This window comes from Lepidochelys kempii, chromosome 3 (assembly GCF_965140265.1).
Source record: "Lepidochelys kempii isolate rLepKem1 chromosome 3, rLepKem1.hap2, whole genome shotgun sequence".
Taxonomy (NCBI): domain Eukaryota; kingdom Metazoa; phylum Chordata; order Testudines; family Cheloniidae; genus Lepidochelys; species Lepidochelys kempii.
Window position 1 is genome coordinate 105,442,844 of NC_133258.1, and position 19,387 is coordinate 105,462,230.

Genomic DNA, 19,387 nt, shown 5'->3' on the forward strand with positions numbered 1-19,387 from the left:
TATCATGGAATCCCAGTTATTTAGGCCTTGACAGGAATTCATTGATCACTTTGTGTATCTTTTTGCAACAGTGCAGGATTGAACTCTGCACTCCACATACAAGTTTTATTTAAATTCGACCGGAAGCGACTGGGCTCAGGAGTGGTACTTATGTAATAGGGAATAATCATTTGCAACACTAACTGAGTTACTGACCTGTGCTATGCAGGAGGGCAGATTAGATGATCCTAATTGTCCCTTCTGGCCTAAAAATCCAAGTCTAGTATATTCTTGAAGCCTCCAGGTTGATACCACCGAGATCCATTTTATCAAGTTATTCCCCTGTCTGATGGGCCTTACTGCAAGGTCCCCTCTTTTCAATTTCAGGCCATTAACTATTTTACTATACGGTATGCCACCTGCTCAGATCAGCTGAACTAACCCTTACCCCACTTTCCGACTGGGGCAATGCCCCTCTATACTATTTAGATGTTTGGCTCCCAAGAATGGTGTTAGAAATAAGGGAAAAGTGTAATTAACACAAAGTCTACCAGAGTCTGCGAAGCGCAGCCATGTCCCACCTGTGGCCTGCCAGGCTCTGAATCTCCCTTGAGGATGACCGTGTTGAGAAGCAAATGTGTATGTGCTTGTGAATTGAAAATGTGTTCCATGAGCTTACTGCACCCTGTGATTTTTAAATAGAAGTGTTTGAATCAAACCCACCTCTGTGGGGAAAAGGTAGGGGCGTGGCTTTTCCAGCTCCCTTCCACCACTTCTTCTGCAGCCCTAGGCACGGCTCTGGCAAGAGCCAGGGAAGTTCTAAATAGCAGCTGTCGCTTCCCCAATGCAGATGTTCAACGGCTACCCTGAGGACCACCTACTGCATCACAGGGTTGGAAGGACAGAGTACTTCTGGCTACTCCATTGCCTGCTCACTTGAGTGCTGGAGCCCTGCCATGAGCAGGGTGGGAGCTTTCCTGGTGCTGTACAAGCCTAAGAGAGCGCCTAGCACACGCATGCACACATACAAACCCAGGAGAGGGGAGAAGGAGCTGAGAACCTACAACTGGTTACAGCTTCCTGATTCTCTGCCCCAGTCCTGTCACAGGTTAAAGCCGGCTGATGACTACGCTAACTTGTCCCGGCTGCTGTATGGTCCATCAGGGACCATGTGCCAGCTGGGAATAGCCAGAGTGCATGTCCTCTGCACCCCCGACATGCCCTCTGTGCCAGACGGTGAAGAGAGAGAGGCACAGGAGTCAGCTGTACTAGCTCTATGCCCATAGGGGACTTTCTCACCCTAGGGGAATCCCCAGCTGGGGGCTTGCTTGTGGTTTCTGCTCCTTTACTCCTTTTGGCCCTCAGGCTGAAAAGATTGGACAGCAAGAGTGTAGAGCTTCTTAATTTGTTAGTCTCTAAGGTGCCACAAGTATTCCTGTTCTTTTTGCAGATACAGACTAACACGGCTGCTACTCTGAAAACAGTCAGCTAGAGAAAGAAGACAGTAGAGGGTAGATAATCCTCCCCATTACAGATATGTGCAGTATTTATGTGCACCTGGTACTGAGGGCTAGAAGGCAACACTTTTAGTACGATGGCTGTGATGGATTGCAAAGAAGTGAGTCCTTCGAGAGAGGCTGGGGATGGGAATAACCAGTGTGTCTCAGAAAAATATACCATATCTGGTGCTGAAAAATATGATACATGCTTACGGTGTGGCAGTCTCGCACCTAATTACATCAAGTAGCGTCAAATGGCCCTTCCCATTGTGTGCTGTATCTATATTGTGTAATAGGTTTGGATCAGAGATTTAAGAAAGTAGCATAAATATGTTGCTTTAAGCTATTAATTCTCTGTGATTATTTAAAAACAGTCATTAGAAGGGACTTGAATGGCAATGGGATACATACAGTCGCTTTCGTTCTGGGTCACTGGTTTGAATCCAGCCTTGGCTGGCACTGGGCTAAAAGTCTTTACCAAGTCTTTATAATCCTGGACGAGTTCTCCCTGGATCCCATGTGCCCTTAAGGTGGCTGGGGCTGGATAGAGGCTCTCTCTCGTAACCAAATAATGGATCACCTGATGTGGGATTTGGAGCCACAGAGGAGAGTCACCTGATGGAGGGGGGGCTAGAATTTTATCAAAGAAAGGCTCTTTTAACAGCTGTTTCAGTGGGAGATCAGACCATGAGAGGACTGACCAAAACCCAAAGGGCTCAGAGTGGTGAGGACGCAGAGAGGGTTTCGCATGCAGGTTTTGTCTGTGAGTAAAGTGTGATGGATTTCAAAACTCCTTTACAAAGTCTGTATGTCCCTAGCTTTCGTTGTCATGTGGTCCCTGAAAAAACAACAAAACCTGCATGCAAAACAGCTCCAGAGATACAGGAGAGTTGAGGTGTAGGGGTTGAAAAGGGTTGTAGGCTATTGTAAAGTTGTTTCTGGGAGATTTTATTTTTCCTATTTCCACCTGTTCCTTTTTCTCTTTCCCCAGGAAGCAATTGTGTCCAGCCCTTGTAGTTATCCTGGGAAATCCAATCCATGACAAAACAATCACCTCTGCCCACAGTAGCATCTGTCTCGAGGCCGATTCACCCTCCTCAGGGGTCGCTGATCATGGCCGAGGGTCAGGTTGCTCCTCCACAGCACCCGCCCTCAGTGGCCCTGTTGCTCGGACCATATATTACATTGCAGCAGAACTGGTTCGATTGGTTGGGTCAGTAGAATCCATGAAACCTGTGCTCCAGTCACTCTATCACCGTATGCTACTGTATCCCCCACCCCAGCACCGAGTGGAGGCCATCAAGATCATGAAAGAGGTAAGAAAATTGAGACATGAATTCAAACAAAGTGCAGTGGAAGTAAACACTTGCTAATTGTTAAATTATAGTGAGGAGTGTGTAGACGTCCAGTATATGAGAGAGCCATGTGGACATAAAAATAATCCTCTCTGATCAGAGCTGTTACCGTCAAGGCTACTTTGCCAAATGTATTTAGGCTGACCAACACTTAATACTCCTTTCTGATCATATTTGCCTCAAATCCTACCAGCTGCCTTGGCAACACTGGAATTTTTTGTGCTGTATTACTCTGTTGGGAGCAGGTCTTATGACTGAAGCATGACAGCCCTGCTGGGTGATAGCAAGTAAAATGATTCTGTTCCCAAGTTCTCTGGCATCTTTTTCCACTCTCTTCTCTTGCTAAAAAGAGGCAGTCAGCCTGGCACTGTAATATTCAGAAAGCCAAGATGGATATATCTTTTGATTCAGTGCCAGGTTTTTGAGGTGCAATAGGAAAGCTACGAGGTAGCTATCAGCTTCTTGCAGAGCTATGCCAACTCCAGTCATTTCTCTAACCACTCTGGAAAGCATCTCAGGACCATAGACACTAGAACAGGAACATAAGAATGGCCATTCTGGGTCAGACCAATGGTCCATCTAACTGAGTGCTCTCCCCTTGGGGGTTCCAGGACTAGCTGCTCCAAGAAGCAATCATTTACAGAGTCTAGACATTTTATATCTGCATCTTCTCCTGACGTGACACATACCCAGTCAATATGAGGATGGTTGAAATCCCCCATTATTATTGTACTTTCTATTTTTGTATCCTCTCTCATCTCCCAGAGCATTTTCACCATCCTGGTCGGGTGGTCGGTAGTATATTTCTACTGCTATATCCTTATTATTCAATCATAGAAGTACTATCCATAGAGATTATATGATACAGTTTGATTAATTTAAGATTTTTACTGTACTTGATTCTATGTTTTCTTTCACATATAGTGCCACTCCCCCACCAGCATGACCTACTCTGTCATTCCTATATACTTTGTACCGTGGTATTACTGTGTCCCATTGATTATCATTATTCCACCAAGTTATTGTGATGCCTACTATATCAATATCCTCATTTAATACCAGGCACTTAAGTTCACCCATCTTAGTATTTAGACTTTTAGCATTTGTATACAAGCACTTATAACATTTGTCACTATTTAGCTGCCATTTTGTGATATAACTGAATGGTACTCTTTTTCATTTGACTGTTCTCTTCTTTATCAACTTCTATCCTCTTCTCTTTTCTAGAGAATCCCCGTTAATAGATCTTCCCTTAAGAGATGTCTCTGTCTGGATCATGTACTCCTCCACACCTGGCAGTTTTCCCTAGCCCTTAGCTTAAAAACTTCTCTATGACCGTTTTAATTTTACATGCCAGTAATCTAGTTCCATTTTGGTTGACGTGGAGCCCATCCTTCCTGGATAGACTCCTCCTTTCCCATAAAGGTTCCCCAGTTCCTAATAAACCTAAACCCCTCCTCCATACACCATCGTCTCATCCATGCGTTGAGACCCTGCAGTTCTGCCTGTCTAACTGGCCCAGTGGATGGAACAGGAAGCGTTTCAGAGAATGCTACCATGGCAGTCCTGGACATCAATCTCTTACCTAGCAGCCTCAATTTGGGCTCCAGGACGTCTCTCCTACCTTTCCCTATGTCATTTGTACCTATGTGTACCACAACCTCTGGCTCCTCCCCAATACTGCACATAAGCCTGTCTAGATGTCTCAAGAGACCCACAACCATCGCATCCAGCACGCAATTCACCATGCCATTCTCCTGATCATCATAAACCCAGCTATCTGTATTTCTAATGATCGAATCCCGCATTACTATTACCTGTCTCTTCCTAATAACTGGGAGAGCCACCAAGAATCAAAAAACTTCCATGGAGCTTCTTTGAGCTGTTGTTTAACTCCATGGAGCACCTTTGCTGGAATTGCACTTTGCTCTTTACTTTACAGTCTCCTTCACCTGTTGCATAACAACAGTCTCTACCTACATTATAGTTAAAAACAATATAATACATTTCACCCTGAGGGCACCTTTATAGCTTAAGCACACAAAAAACAGGTTGTGTAGGAGTGAAGTCTTTCTAAACAGAACATACACAGTCACTAGGTTAGTCTTCAACTCATTGCCGTTCTGTGTGTTTGCCTTTCTTTGTGATTTAAATAACAAAATGTAAACCTCAACCTAAGCTTTTCCTGGGGCTTTGAATTATTGTTAAGATTTTATAACAGGCTCACCATTCCCAAACACCTCCTTGTGGCCTTTCGGATGGCCCTCTGACCGGGTTCCCTAGAAGCCCAAATAATGCCCATTATTGATTATAACTCACAAATTCTCCACTCAATCATATTCCGCCCCTCTTGGAGGGGTAGAGGCATGTCTCTTCAGTCACGGTCTCTACACCGAAGGATGACAAACAAAGAATATCATAAACTCTCTCACCCCTGCGGCCTTATGACTTCAGTCTTCCTTCCTGTTCCTCTTGTTCCTTCATTCTATTCTCAGGACACTGACTCACAGGGCCACCACCCTTGAGTGTTGCTCCTTCCCAGGAACTAATCCATCCCTGTGGCTTTCCAAAATCCCCTTATTTCTGGCTCTAGACAGCTACTTCTCCTCCCTAGGACCATCTCTCCTTGACTACCCTCAACTCCCTGTTTTAACTTCCTCTGTCAGCCTACCACACCCTCTCCAGATGTACCAAATTAGGTCAATCACCTCCCCAAGTGTTCATTAGCTCCCTTTCCTAGGCAGATTTTCTTTACCAGCCCCACCCTAGGTAATGGACCAAATCTCCTTAAAGGGCCCAGTCAACCTGTAACAGGGTTCTTCAGGTCTGACACGTGTCCCATCCTCTTGTTCCCTCTCCCCAGAGAGGCACACTACCTCCACTTTTATCTCCTGATTGGAGTTAACAAGAGCCACCAGCTACCACTATGAATCAGCAGAAATTCTGCTTTTTTATGGAAGATCCTAGCACCTAACAACTAGGTGACTCGGCAGAAGATCTCCTCCCGTACCCCCCAACCCCCCAAATCTTGCGCTCCCTGTGCAGGATCCTCAATCTGTTATACTGTCAAAGATGTTTGCTTTATGATTAATCTTTGAATTGTCTCCTATGCAGTTTCTCTGCATTTACTTTTTGTCTATACAAAAGTACAAAATGAAATGTGAAATGTCAGTATTTTTAAAGCATTGTAAAGCATTCTGTATTTGATTCATAGTTGAATGTATGCAGTTTCCCCATGTCTTCCTCTTTGTTTAAAAAGAAAAGAGAGAAAGAAATGTAGCCTTAATAAATGAAATAAGATATATTTTTCTTTGATGTGACCCGTCCTTTGACAGCATTAATAGCTCAGCTCCTCCTTGATCCGGATTACTCTATAGAACAAAGACTCATTTATTTGAGCAGCATACTGTTTAGATAACCCTTGGGTAACTTGGATTTTCTTTTCTTTTAGATACTAGGTAGTCCACAACGGCTCCGTGATTTGGCAGGACCCTGCTCCTCTGAATCAGAATCCAGAAAGAGATCAATCTCGAAAAGGAAGTCCCATCTGGATCTTCTCAAACTGTATGCTTTATTTCCTTCTTTAGCATCTTCTCTTTTAGGTGTACACACTTGCGACAGTTGAGTAGCTACTGAAAAACCACCCTACCATGAACGTACACAAATGAGAACCATGTAAACTTCACTAGCATTTCTAACTAGGGAGGAACAGAGCTGTGAAAATGGAGGAGGAATAAAATGTAGTAAAAATTAGTTTCGTAGGACCAGATTTCCAAAGGTGTTTATGTAACTAAAGATACAGATAGTCACCTAGTGGAATTTTTTAAAACACCAAAGCACGTTAGGACCTAACTCCACTAAAATCCTAAATCCACCTAAATCCCTTTGAAAATCTGGCCATTAGGTCCTGACCCTGAAAAAAAAATGCACATGCTTAACTTTAAGCATGAGTAGTTCCATTAGATGTTAATGGGGCTGCTCACAAAATTAAAGTTAAGCACATACATAAGTGTTGCAGGATCAGGGCCTACAACAGGCCATTGTAGCTCTGAATACACAAGAAGAGCAGATCTGTTGTGTTAGAAGGTATCGTTTTGTATGGGTGCTTTTAAAAATAGAGATTCACTTTACATAATTTTAGTTTTAGATCTCTTGATTTGCCATTTTAAAATTGAAGTTCATTATTTGGGGATATTAACTTTTTAGTATTTATTTATATATTTTTAAATTCAAGGTCACCTTTAAAGGAACATCAAAGTGGTGATTTGCCATGAACAGTCTTGAGCAGGACTATTCCACTGTCCTATTTTTCTGCTTATTATGAAAATTCATTATGTATGTTAGCAATATCAGTTTATTCTGGGAATCTGGTTAATCAACTAGAATAAACTTCATTTATTTTTTTATTTTGAAATTATAGTATCATGGATGGGATGACTGAAGCTTGCATAAAAGGTGGTATTGAAGCATGTTATGCCTCCATTTCTTGTGTCTGTGCCCTGCTCGGAGCATTAGATGAACTAAGCCAAGGGAAAGGCCTTAATGAGGAACAGGTCCACCTGCTACTCCGACGCCTGGAAGAATTGAGGGATGGGGCTGAGACAAGCCGAGACTCCATGGAGATCAACGATGCTGACTTTAGGTGGCAAAGGCGCATCCTGTCATCGGAACGTACCTCCTGGGAATCGAGAAATGAGAAGAGTCCTGACATTAGCATTAGTGTTACCACAGATACTGGTCAAACCACTTTGGAGGGAGATATGGGGCAGACTACTCCGGAGGATAATCCTGAAGATCAAAAAAACTCTCTGCAGTCTCCAGCTGGCCAAGACTTTAAAGAGATTGAGTGTAAAGAGCCAGAGTTGGAAACAACAGAGCAGCCAGATGTGGTTCAAAGGAGTCACACCATTGTTTATCCAGATATAACTAATTTCCTGTCGGTTGATTGCAGGACACGGTCCTATGGATCCAGATATAGTGAAAGTAACTTCAGCGTTGATGACCAAGATATTTCAAGGACTGAATTTGACTCGTGTGATCAATATTCCATGGCAGCAGAGAAAGACTCTGGGAGGTCAGATGTCTCCGATATAGGGTCTGATAACTGTTCCCTGGCTGACGAAGAGCAGACCCCAAGGGACTGTCCAGGTCATAGGTCCTTGCGTACTGCTGCTCTCTCTTTGAAATTATTGAAGAACCAAGAAGCAGACCAGCACAGTGCCCAGCTGTTTGTACAGTCCCTTGAAGCCCTTCTTCCTCGGCTTATAACACTCCATAGTATAGAGGAGGTGGATTCAGCGCTCCAGAATTTTTCATCGACCTTCTGCTCAGGTTTGAAAGCAGATATTTACTATGCAATCAACATGCAGTATGTTTGAAGAGACTCTCTTCTAATAAGCAATCATAAAACACTTCTAGAATAGGCAGGCTGATGGTGTACCAAGCATATAAATGTTCCTTTAAACAAACTATTTTTCTTTGGAGTGAAACAAAATTATCCAAAATTTAATGAAGTCAGTGGGAGTCTTTCCATTGATTTTTAATAGATGGGTCCTAAATCAATAAAGGGAGGAGGTAAACGTTGATGTGGTAGCTAAGTTTCCTGTTATATTGTACTGTACATCAAAAGAGCAGAGTGGGGTAAAACAACCTCTTCTGAGTAAGGAGAGTTTTGAATAGGGATAAAAGGGGCATGAACCCATCTCCTGTTTTAAAAACTGATTAAATATAGCTTGCAATGCACCTGCATTAGTATTAACAATTCAAAACCTCACAAAGAAGAAACCAAAGGTCTCACAGTAGTGAATTTTAAAAAGGGCATCTGTTCCAATTACTACTCAATATGTCACCTAAACAGACTCTCATCCCACAGCAAGTGCAAAATAGTCAAGGGCATGGGCTTTAGAAGAGGTCAGATAGTTACACTTAACTTTTCAGGGTGAGGATCTTTGGGAGTTTGATCTTTGCAAATTAAACAAAAGATGACCAAGCGAAGGCTGAGTTTCTGTTGAAAATATACTTTAGGCTAGTATAAATATTATCTATTTGTAAAGAGATTTCTTTATCCTGACAATGAGCCAACATACAAATGTTCATTAAAATATATATTTCTCTGTTTCTTAACTGATTTCACCACAACGACCTTTACCCTTGGTCCTCTTTTTCATTCATTTATTTATTCATTCAGTCAGTCAGTCTCTCTTGCACACGCAAACTCAGAAATGATGCATTATATATCCTTAGCCCAAAGAACCTCACCCAATAATTTCTGCATCAAGCCCATACTTTCTGTTTGAGCTATAGAATCTCTTTTTTAGAAAGATATCTGGTCTTGACTTAGACTGCAAGTCATGGAGAATCCACCACACCCATAGCTAAGCTATCATGGTGGTTAATTACTCTCACTGTTAAAAAAAAAAAAATCACCTTATTTCTAGTCTGATTTGGCCAAATTAAAAAAAAAAACAAAACCCACTCAACAAGTCATAAAAAGCTCCCAAGTGTTTTTTATGTGGGAAGAAGTATCCTAATATTTTCATGGCTCCATGGTTGCATATTAGCAAGGAAAGTTGTTGTGTCCTCCCAACATCTGTGTGCAAGTCTCAGTTGATGATTCAGTGTTTAAAAGATCTGTTGCTGTTTTCTTTGTGAAGGACACAGGTGGAAAGCTTAGCTTCCGTAAAGAACCCCGTTACTAAGCAAAAGATCTGACCGATAGCTACAGTTGCATACAGTTAAATCCATTAAGTGTGGATGTTAACAAGCTAACTTGTGAATTTTCAGTAAATCAGTGTTTCTACACAGAGAACCCCCATCCTACCTGCTTTGTTTCATTCATATTTTTTATTTTGCACTGGAACAATGCAATACAGTATTATTTATAATAGTGTCTTTCATACCAGCTATGTCCCAAAATACTTATACAATTATAGAATTGAAAAACAGCTGAGAGCATGAATTTGTGAGGTATAGAGAAGGTAGTACTGGTGTGTTTTCAGATGAGATTTGAAAAAAAAAGATGTAAAGTCAGCCAGGTAGAGAGATACAAGAAAGGTAAGAGTCAGAAATATGTCATTGGGAAATCTTATGATTGCAATTTTAATCTTTTTTTCCCCCCAGAAAAATCTTTCCCTATTTGTTGCTGGATCAAAACAGCAACAACAAAAACTAATAGTACTAAGTTGGGTGCTTGTTTATACAGTATAATTTAATACTTGATTAGCAAAAAGCTCTCATCACACAATCTTGATTTAAGCAAAATATTAAATCTGTGTGGTATGACTTCTGTGACCTGTCTACACAATTAAATGAATTGTTGTCCACATCCAGATAACGCGTTAGTTTGTTATGGGTGAAGCTCTTTTTATAATTTAAAATTAGTAACCAATATTCCTTAAACGCAGACACAGCTATTTTCAGAACGGTACCAAGGAGTTAATTGTATCAAAGGAGACCTTGTTTGGATAATCAAGCAGCAATGTTCCCTCTAATTTTTGAGAAGCCATATGCGCAAAAAATTTCATCTGTGCAGATTTCTGTGTGCCCGGTGTTTCGCCGTGTGCTCGGGGTTTAGGATTTGTGTGCACGCACTCACGCGCACAGCTTAGAGGGAACAGTGTCAAGCAGGATGGTTAGCAGTCATCTATCATATTCTGTTAGTGGCAGCGTTTTATGGTGTTTATGCCTTGCAAATAGTTCATGAATGCAGGCGTACACATTAGCTGCTAGTTTCCTTTTTGAGGCTGAGCATCTGCTCAGTCCATTAAATGTATGTGAGGGAATTGCCACTTTCCCATGTTGTAGAGGAATCAGTAACTCTGGGGGCCAGATTTTCAAACACTTTGGGCACACAAATGCATACCTAATTTGCATGCATGCTTAGCCATTTTCATTTGCAATTTTGCAAATTATTGCACTTTTAATTGCAGTTACTGTGCACATCGGTTTGGTGTGCAATTTTGTGTGCATTTTATATGCAAAATTTTGTGCTAAGATAATTGTCCATATTTTCTTTAAAATATCTCTTCAATGCCTTATTCTTCTTTCATGTATCTATGTATCTTTTATAAGCTGACCTTCAGTAGCAAATCGATATATTGTAGCTGCAAGTTTTATTATCATAGTCTCAATCCACCAAAGCACTTAAACACACGCTTAACTTTAAACACATGGGTAGTTCCATTGCAATCACTGGGACTACTCATAGACTTAAAGTTAAGCGCATAGTGAAGTGTTTTGCCAAACAGGGGACTATTACAAGACAAGATAAAGATTTCTGCCAGGTGTGACCACAGGAATATCAAACAATCTCCCCCTCACAAGTAATATGGAAATCTTTGTGGACACAATACATGTCCAGTCCCATCACTCCTTTTCCACACACACCACTCCCTTAGACAGTTATTCATTTTTTAGACCCACCCATGAACAATTATTCACTTTCTAAATCCGCCCTCAAACAGTTATTCACCTTATCCACGCCCCCAAAGTGACGTCAATGGAAAGTCCAAGGAAGCAGCAGCACAGAACTTTCAAACCCTCACGAGGCAAGAAAATCATTATTTTTTTTTCTGTGTGTGTTTTTTTTAATGTTATGGTTTATTGAATTTTTTTTTTAATCTTGTCTAAAATCAGGCATGATCTTTATGGTGGGAGGAGTATTCTCGCAATAAACCACTGGGTAGTTATCAAATGACTCAACTTTGCTGAAACATTTAACCAACCTCAGAAGTTGTTTCTTGTTTCATATCATATACTCCTCTAGGATGATCATTATCCCTCAATCAATCAATTAATATTCTATAAGTGGAGTTTAACAACAGAGGTGAAGGCCCTAAAATACTGTGGCCATGTATAGTTTAAAAACAAAAACAAGGATTCAGATAAATATTCCAGTTACTTGACTTATGTTTTCCTACCAATAAGTCAACTAACTCACCCGGAAGAACATGTATAGTTCTGTCTAATATCTGCCAGAGAAGAAGGGATCGTGCCATTAAATACACCTGATTTTCAGAGGTACTGAGCAGTCATAGCTTCTGTTGAAGTCAAGTGGAGTTGGGAATGTTTTGCACGACTGAAAAGCAGTTCTTTGTGCTACTTACATGAGCTGTCCAGCATTTGCTGACAATTTGAGGTTAGCACCAAATATTTCTCCCTGTAATTCTAACTTTAGGTCAAAGAGTGGATGATGTTACGGGGCTTGATTCTGCAAGGTGCTGAGCACTTTGCTCCTGATTCCACAAACCATTTAATCATGTGCTTAACGTTAAACATGTCAGATGACCTTTTGAAGTCTTGGACTAGTCATATGGTTAAAATTAAACACATGCTTAAGGACTTTGCTGGTCTAGAATCAGAGTCTTCAGCACCATTCAGGATCAAACGCGAGATGGGAATGGAGAAAAATATTGATTATATTAAATGTTCACGATAGACACATATAATATATATTCGTTACTACTGAAAGGCCTGTCTTTTACTAGAATTAGGTTACGATTGTTCCAGAGCAAAATCTATTTGAAGTGTGAGGGCTCACTCTGCCTTTTCATTAGATATGATGTTCTCACCAGGATTTGAGGGGAACCCCAATTTCAGCTTCCAGACTCTGATGAATGCAGACAGTATCTACATGGTCTCACACTACACACTTCTCCTCAACCTGAAGTTATCCAACTCTGACTACTACAGGAAGAAACCTGCCCAAGCACCTGTGTTGCTGGTGAGTGAGGAATATAGAACAAACCATGGTGAGAAGTAAAAAGTCCTGTGAGTGGCTGATGATGCAGTATTTATTTTATTTGGAGCAGCTGAAATACGTTCATTTCCTCTCAACCATTTTAGAGTAGGCAGAGAAACTAACCCGATACTTTCAAATCATGAAGCTACTATAAACTATTCACTACATTTGACCTAAATTTGCAAATCATTTTTGTTACACACACCCCAAATGCATTTTTTTGATGAATAAACTATTGGGCCAAAATAAATTAACCTAGCTCTAGTTGACATAATTTGGGGCAGAAGGGGGGAAACTGTCCTTAACAGTAATGTCAGAGTATTTCGATTCCAGTGACTATCAAAACTAATCGTTGAACATTATTAGTATTTCCCATATGTTTTTTTATCAATTACTATAATTCATCCTTACAGAATGTCCACTGAAGTCTCTAAGGGGTGCATCCCTTGCACCAGGCCTGAACTTGGCCTTGTGTGTCACTGGGAGTTTGGCCTGAGTAAGGACTTCAGGAATGGGCCCTGCCTCAGTAAGGGCTTAGTTGGCCCATGAAGGCAGAGCCTATGTGCCCTATGGAGAGCAGCAGGTGTCATCACATCTCCCTACACTCAGGTCCTATTCAGCAGGCTGAAGTTGAGGGTGTTTGGCCATGGCCTGCCTCCCACACCCTTTTTGGTCCCGTACAGCCCTGGAGAAGTTTTGAAGGACCAATCCCACCAATTACCTCACCACAGGAACTGTAACTGTGCCTATCTCCTACATGAGCTGCCACAAAGAGAGGGAAAAACTCCTTGCACCATCTCACTTGCCATTGTCCAGGTGTGTATGTGCCAGGCACAATCTAGTCCTAGGTCAGTTTTTACTCTTACAGAAGGTCCATATCCCCATCCTTTTCCTCCTCATTTCCTCAGCAGTCTGATGCACTCAGAGAGGAGTAGTGGATCTGCTGGCTGAGGCTTACAGTCTGGTGACTGAACGTCATGTTACATTTGGATTTGTATTGTCCTCTGCAGAAAGAGTTTATGAAGCAGGTTCAGGCCAGTGGAGTATTGATGGTGTTCTCTCAGGCATGGGTTGAGGAGCTCTACCATCAGGTACTGGAAAGGAACATCCTAGGAGAGGCTGGTTACTGGGGAAACCCTGAGGAGCACCATCTTCCGCTCATCACCATGTTGACTGGTTAGTATTATATTACCATGGCCATATGAATACAGTATTATGCTCGTATCAGTACAGATTAACTTCTGAATGCATTCTGCAGATGCCTAAAATATTAAATACTTGAACATTAAGCTTCATTCAGTTACCTGTAGATCAACATGCCATAGTGCTAAAATATGGTGCTCACTAAAGTGCCAGTGGAGAAGAAATTGGATTCAGTTATGGCATGTATCCGGTTGTTTAATCTGGATCAGACACTCTGTATTGAAATCCTGGATCAAATCAAAAGATACCTGACCATATCTTGATTCCCTATGGCCAGTGTGACCAAAAACTGAATAGACTCTGAAAGGATTGTTTTGTTTTGTTTTTTCTTTTGTTTGTTTTTATTGGCAGTGCTGCAAGACCCAACGCAAAGTCATGAACATTGGAAAACATAATTCCAATGATACATTCAAAATGATGGGGTCTAAATTAGTGTGACCACTCAAGAAAAGGGATCTTGTAGTCATTGTAGATGGTTCTCAGCAAACATCTCCTCAGTGTGCAGCGGCAGTCAAAAAAGCTAACAGAATGTTAGGAACCATTAGGAAAGGGATAGAAAACAAGACCGTAAATATCATAATGCCACTACATAAATCCATGGTACGTCTCCACCTTGAATACTGTATCCAGTTCTGATCGCCCATCTCAAAAAAGATATCTTAGAATTGGAAAAGGTACAGAGAAGAGCAACAAAAATGATTAAGGTTTCCATATTAATAGTGATTAAAAAGACTGGGACTGTTCATCTGGGAAAAGAGACGACTAAGGGAGGATATGACAGAGGTCTATAATATTATGAATAGTGTGGAGAGTGTGAATAAGGAAGTGTTGTTTACCCGTTTGCAGAACACAAGAACAGGTGTCATCCAATTAAATAAATGGGCAGCAGGCTAAGCCTCTGACTGCCAGATGCTGGGACTGGACGACAGGTGATGGATCACTCAATAATTGCCCTGTTCAATTTGTTCCCCCTGAAGCTTCTGGCCCTGGTCTCTGTTGGAAGATAGGATACTGGGCTAGATGGACCATTGGTCTGACCCAGTATGGCCAGTTTTATATTTCTAATCAGAATCAGGGCTCAATTGTGCTAGGCAATGTAAAAACATACTGTATAGGAATGTTCACTAACTGGTTTGAATGATCAGAGCATGTTAAAAGTAACTCTGTAGCTTTGTCGGCAACGTTATAGGGACAGATCCTCAGCTGGTGTAACTGAGCTTGAGGGATTGCCTCCAGCAAATGCTGAAATGATCCTCTTTTGATATCTTGGAATCAATGACCTACTGCTGCCCCAAAAATCTATCAGCAAATATATAAATCTAGGATTTGTGTCCAGAACATAAAGAACATGGTGTGTGCCTTTCAGAAGATTCTCCTTCAGAGTCCCAGAGTGATAAAGATAGAATGTTGTGGGTTAGACTGGGGAAGCAGTGTTCCCTCGTGGATCGAGCAGATGGACTAGACCATAGGAGACCTGGATTCTAGTCTTCGCTCTGCCATTGACCTGCTCGGTGACATTGAACAAGTCACATCCCTCCTGGTGCCTCAGCTTCCCCACCAGTAAAATGGGGCAACAACACAGACTGCCTTTGTAAAGCACTATATAAGACCTAAATGTTGCTGCTCCTTAGCAGTTCTGTCCCAAAAAACTGCCTTCTCCATTCATCAGTGTTCATTAATAACTGATTGAAGTCAATGGAGCTATTTCAATTTACGCCAGGGAAGATGTGGCCCACAGTGTTCTATAGTAGCAAGCTGCCATTATTGTTCAAAAAATGTGTAGTTTTGGAAAGAAGTCAAAGGGGTTTTAAAACTTGACCAGCACATGTAGGTAAATACTGATGAATGGGAAAGGAAGCTGTGTAACTGCCTAGGAACAGTGTGGTTCAACACACGAAACTCCTTTGTCACTGCAGGTCTCTCGGGGGGGAATCTTTTGAAAAGAGTATTCCATGTTCTTTATGTTCTGGGCTCACATCCTAGATTTGTATTTTCACAGGCAGATTTTTGGAGCAGCAGTAGGTCACTGGTTTCATGATATCACAGGAATGTAATGTCAGTGTACCCAGGGCTCTGTACAAGCATAAATACTGGGAGTCTGAGCCTGCAGTTTTTCCACTGATTAAACTCTCATTGACTTAGATTGATACTGTGCCAGGGATATGCTGAAATGCTACTGCTGAGACATAACTCTGCTAAGAAGCTAAAAAACCAGAACTCCTCTGACAAACACTTCAGTGCTCCCTTTAATTTCCCTAGAAAGAAAATTTAGGATGAATATTGTGAAAGAGGTGGGGATGCCTGTAATATTTTATCAATATTCTACATTCTGTTTCCGTGTTTATGTGCAATATGATTACACAGGGCTCGTACAAGTAGAGGCTTCTTGTATTAAGGAACAGTAACTTCAGATAGCCCCATTTACTGGTAGATAAAGGACAGGTGTCATTCATTCTAATGTTTTACCTCCAACAATGCTGAGTTCAGTCGTCCAGCTTGTAATAACGGGGGAAGGGCTGGAACATAAAACTTTTGGGATGGATAAAAAGGCAGCCCCCAAAGGCAGAGACTGCTGGGGACCAGACTGAAACCGAATCCCTAAAGTTTGGAGTGTCTGGGCTAACCTACTAGGCCTACCTAAGCCTATATGTAAGATAGATATGTGTGTACATCTTTCATTGTGTTAAAAACCCTTTTCTCTGGTTATGCTTTGTTCCTACTGTTAAGATTAAACAATACTTTGTTTTGAAAAGGCTGTTTTGGGTCACTGTGTTACCCACTGGTCACAGCTCCCAAAGATAAGGTTTGCAGTACCCAAATCCAGATGGGCCTGCACCCCACGCACCCACTTAGAGAGGCTAGCAGAGTCAAAGATCTGGCTTACCCTGAACTGTGACGAACCCCAGGAGAAAATTTCCTATCAGTGAGGTCTACCAAGGAAAGTGATGGATACCCTTCTCTTTGAATCATTTAAAGTTGAACTGAAGAGAACACTCAGGGATATCATTCTTATTTACCCAAAGGCCCTTTTGCACCCTCATTAAGGTCCCTTCACACTGCCAGAGACGTATAACTGAGAATCATACCCTTTAAAATATACCATCAGAAATTCTGGAACTCTCTTAGTGCAGTGGTTCAATATGAAATGTTCTTCTGACCCCGTGTGTGTGTTTTTATGGTCTGGCAGACATTGATGGCTTGGGGAGCAGTGCAATAGGTGGGCAGCTGATGGCATCTGCATCAACACAATCTCCTCTCTCCCAGAACCAGAAGACCGATGATTCTGTTGTGGCAGGTAGTGAGTCTGTATTGTGTATGTGTATGTGTCCACCGTTAGTAGGCTTATAATATACAATAGGACCCCAAAGCATTTATTCAAGTGTGCAATGCCTTCAGACAAACGGGGGACTAAACCCAGTGAAGTTATACCATGGATTAATTTAACCTACTATGCTTAAGTGTTGTAATCACAGCTGCTGCTGCAGCAGGCTTCAGATAGTTTAACTGTGTTTTCATAAAAAGAAAAACACATTCAAGATCAAAAGATCAAACATTTAGAATGTAAAATGGCCTACCTACGTCAATAAAGCCTATGCTGTAGTCAAAAGATCAGATGGTCCAGCAAGTAGAGAAGGAACAGGGTCTGTTTCCCCCTAATGACAAAGCAGCAGCTGTTTCAATTTCCAGGAAAATGATGGATGCATTTCTTACTCCAGGTGTTGCTTTTGCCCGATACCTTCTGATCGGTTGCTGGAAGAATATGATTGATACCTTATCCACACCTTTGACTGGTCGAATGGCAGGAAGCTCCAAAGGGTTAGCATTCATCCTGGGAGCCGAAGGCGTCAAGGAGCAGAACCAGAAGGAGAAAGATTCCATTTGTATGAGCCTGGATGGACTGAGGAAGGCAGCCCGGCTGAGCTGTGCTCTAGGTATCAATATGGACTGAATTCCTAGATGGATTCATATAATTGGATGAACTAGTACATAGTAAGTGTTCTTAAGAGGGAGGGGGGGATTTGGAGAAGAGGGAAGCAAACTGGAAAGCACAGTAAAGCTGGTGTAGAAGTCAATAGCTCTGTTCGTGATGCTATCTGAGGGTAAGACTGCATAAATCCAGTGAAGAAGATACATGAAAATGCTGATTAGCAATAACTGTTGTGCCTCTTTGTAGGGGTTGCTGCTAATTGTGCATCTGCCCTTGCCCAAATGGCTGCTGCCTCCTGTGTTCAAGAAGAGAAGGAGGAAAGAGAAGCCCAAGAGCCCAGTGATGCTATAACTCAAGGTAGCTAATATTGGCCAAGTAGTCCTTATTATCTAATGTTCCTTATAGTAATGACATTGTAAGGTATTTTGTTATGGGAAAGGTAGGGATGGGGGGGATTTCACTGCCACATTACATTGCCTTGCAAATATTTGGGACGTACACCTACACAGGGGAACCATTAAGCTCACACAGACTTCACTGTACCAGGATCTTGTTATTACTTCACACTCCATTTTATTCTGTATAAATCTTCTATTGATTCAGTTGAATACCATTAAACTCAAACTGTATTTTAAAGTTTCATCTTTTAAAGTTTGGTGACACAAATGCAGCCGTAGTGGCACCTGAGTAATGATAAGTTATAAAAACGTATATCTTATGTGTCTGACACTACCAGGAATTCAGGACACCAAAATGTGCTCAGTCTTACTTATTTTTCATTACGTTCACTCAGCTTGCTTATTTACATATACATCCTTTACCATTACATAGTCTCAGATGTTTAAAATTGCCTACCTCTAAAGTGTAGCAAGTTAAGCTTGATGAAGCTGAAAAAATGTAGGAATGGAATAAGAAGTATGTCACTTCTAGATTACTGCTTCAAAGCCAGTGCAGATCATTAGTCACTCAAAGTTGTCAACCTCACATGTTTACTTGGTGGCCTGAGTTAAATGAATTTGGAGACTTCACTCCAGTTCCCACTGGATAGAAGTTCATGACACAAAAATGTCCATCACAACTGGCCCTAAGTGGCAGTCAGCAGAGGCCAAAGACTGAATAAGTCTGAGAGTGGAAAACTTTCTGACCCCCTAGAAGAAAGCCCTGGAAATGAGACTTGGGGCATATTGGCCAGTCAATATGGGGGAAGTAGAACTGGCTGGAGGATGACAATTCTGTTTCGTGACAACTTTCAAAGTTTCAAAATTGGTGTTTTTTCCACCTTGGTACAGATACAGACCTTTCCAGTGTTTCAGTGAAAAGGAATGGCATTGAAACGTCTTTTTTGATAAAAAAAAAAAAAAATCAGGTTTTCGATTTGGGTCTCTCTGTTATCAAGTGACCAGGGAGTCCACCCTGGACCTCAGAGACCTTCCTGTCATGGAACTTGTCAAATGTAATACATCTCCATGAAGTATCTCCGCTTCAGTGAAAAGACATTGTCAAAAATGATTCCAACCAGCTGTAGAAGGAAGCTTGCACTGGGTCTTGCAATGCTGCGGCTGTTGTGAATAACAAGAAGATGTGAATCTGTAACGGAGTCAGTTTAGCACCTTCCATGAGCAGTACATTCTCTCACATACACACAAATAAAAAGGGATTTTTTTAAGTACATCTGAAAAAGGTG

General features: G+C 41.5%; 1 protein-coding gene across 7 annotated transcripts in view; it reads left to right on the top strand.

Moving 5' to 3' along the window:
• ARFGEF3 (ARFGEF family member 3) overlaps positions 1-19,387 on the top strand; it is a 124,598-nt gene that overhangs the window by 66,300 nt on the left and 38,911 nt on the right. For 4 of the 7 annotated variants that reach the window (XM_073337434.1, XM_073337439.1, XM_073337436.1 and 1 more), the window contains 9 exons: positions 2,470-2,794; positions 6,285-6,397; positions 7,254-8,164; positions 11,296-11,379; positions 12,388-12,554; positions 13,583-13,748; positions 16,963-17,070; positions 17,492-17,707; positions 17,950-18,060. In XM_073337434.1, coding sequence (XP_073193535.1) covers positions 2,470-2,794; positions 6,285-6,397; positions 7,254-8,164; positions 11,296-11,379; positions 12,388-12,554; positions 13,583-13,748; positions 16,963-17,070; positions 17,492-17,707; positions 17,950-18,060 — 2,201 coding nt within the window. The remainder of the gene's footprint in view (positions 1-2,469; positions 2,795-6,284; positions 6,398-7,253; positions 8,165-11,295; positions 11,380-12,387; positions 12,555-13,582; positions 13,749-16,962; positions 17,071-17,491; positions 17,708-17,949; positions 18,061-19,387) is intronic. The other 3 variants (XM_073337435.1, XM_073337437.1, XM_073337438.1) reach the window with 3 other exon arrangements.